Source organism: Monoraphidium neglectum, assembly GCF_000611645.1.
Source record: "Monoraphidium neglectum strain SAG 48.87 unplaced genomic scaffold scaffold04991, whole genome shotgun sequence".
NCBI classification, from domain to species: Eukaryota; Viridiplantae; Chlorophyta; class Chlorophyceae; order Sphaeropleales; family Selenastraceae; genus Monoraphidium; species Monoraphidium neglectum.
In genome coordinates this window covers 1-1,354 of record NW_014008639.1, presented here as the reverse complement: position 1 = coordinate 1,354, position 1,354 = coordinate 1, and the positions used below count along the sequence as shown (strand labels likewise).

The 1,354-nt window shown below is 65.4% G+C and overlaps 1 protein-coding gene across 1 annotated transcript in view; it reads left to right on the top strand.

Annotated features, from left to right (window-relative positions):
• MNEG_15059 (hypothetical protein) overlaps positions 1–517 on the top strand; it is a gene marked incomplete at both ends in the record, with an annotated part of 3,344 nt that extends 2,827 nt beyond the window's left edge. The window contains one exon of the mRNA XM_014036470.1: positions 328–517. Within this exon, the coding sequence (XP_013891924.1) occupies positions 328–517 (190 nt within the window). The remainder of the gene's footprint in view (positions 1–327) is intronic.
• Positions 518–1,354: the final 837 nt, after the last annotated feature.

Sequence of the window (1,354 nt, the reverse complement as noted above, 5' to 3'; positions counted from 1 at the left end):
GGGGGGGGGGGGGGTTGTTGAGCAGGCCAAGAAGCCAACGTGAGGGAGGGTGGGTGCAGGAGAGAAGGGTTGACCCAGCAGCCTCGTTGCGGGCTTTCACACTTCCAAGACGGTCCAGACGCCTGGCTCCATGCTGTGCGAGAGCAAAGTTGTGCGCAGCCGTTCCATTGGGCCCCAGCCCCGGGCGCTCGCCAGCCAGCGCCCTTCCAGCTCGATGAGACTGGCCCTTGATTTTCTCTTGAGGCTGCGCATGGCGCTCCAACCCCCTCCACCCTCTGCCCTGCCTTGGACCTCACCACCCTCCCCTTCACCCCCCGCCCCCCCAAGGTACGTGTCCTTTGACATCCCGCTGTCCCCCGACCTGGCCCCGGGTGACTTTGCCCACCTGCCGCTGGCCAAGATGAGGGCCTACCACACCAAGGGGCTGCAGCTGCAGCTGGAGCAGTTCTGGCAGGTGCGCAAGGGCCGGCGTCCGCCAGCGCGGGGCGCGAGTTGGCGTGTACGTGTGGGTATGTGAGGCTGTCGTCACATCAACAAACAGCGGCAGCTGCGTGAAATGGGTGGTTGCGGGGCGTGCGTGGCGGCGTCAAGGCTGGAGCGCCGCCCCACTATAGAGCCGGGGTTTGTGACTGCGGGGCGTGCTGCTGTGTTTGCTTGCCCTCACCGCTGAGAGCCCTCGCCTGGCCTGCAGGGCATGGCACTGGCGGTGGCCCTGGGGCGCGTGCTCCTGCTGCCGCGATTTGTGTGCTTCTGCGACAAACACTGGATGGAGATGGACCGGTGTCGTCTCCCTGGCGCAACAATGGTGCGGGGCGGGAGGGACAGGGAGGGGGTTTAGCAAGGCCAGTTGGTGCGAAAGTGTGCAGGAGAGGGGACGCGAAGCTGACGCCTGATCCACACCGGCGGGCGCGCAGTGGCCCCGCACAATCAGGTACCGCTGCCTCCTCTGTCCCTTCATCAGCCTCCTTGTGAGGGCGATGGCAACCCCTGCATTCCGCGCCTCCCACCCGCGTCGGCCCTTTCTCACTCCCAAACCTTGAAAACCAATTGAACCTCCCCGGCTGGCCCCCCCCCCTCCCCAGGAGCGCCTGCCCTTCCCCTGCCCCCTGGACCACGTGATGGCGCCAGACAAGTTTGACGACGCGGGCAGCGAGCTCACCGTCACGATACGCGAGGCCGGGGCCCTCATGAACCCACGTGCGGCCCACGACATGCTCTCCTGTATCAGCACTGCCTGGCCTGGTGCCCCTGTTGATATCATTGCCGAGAAACGGGCCATGCATGTAGGCAACCGTGACTTGCACAACACGTGCACGCATGTGCACACGAGCAAACGGCGTACACACATGTACAC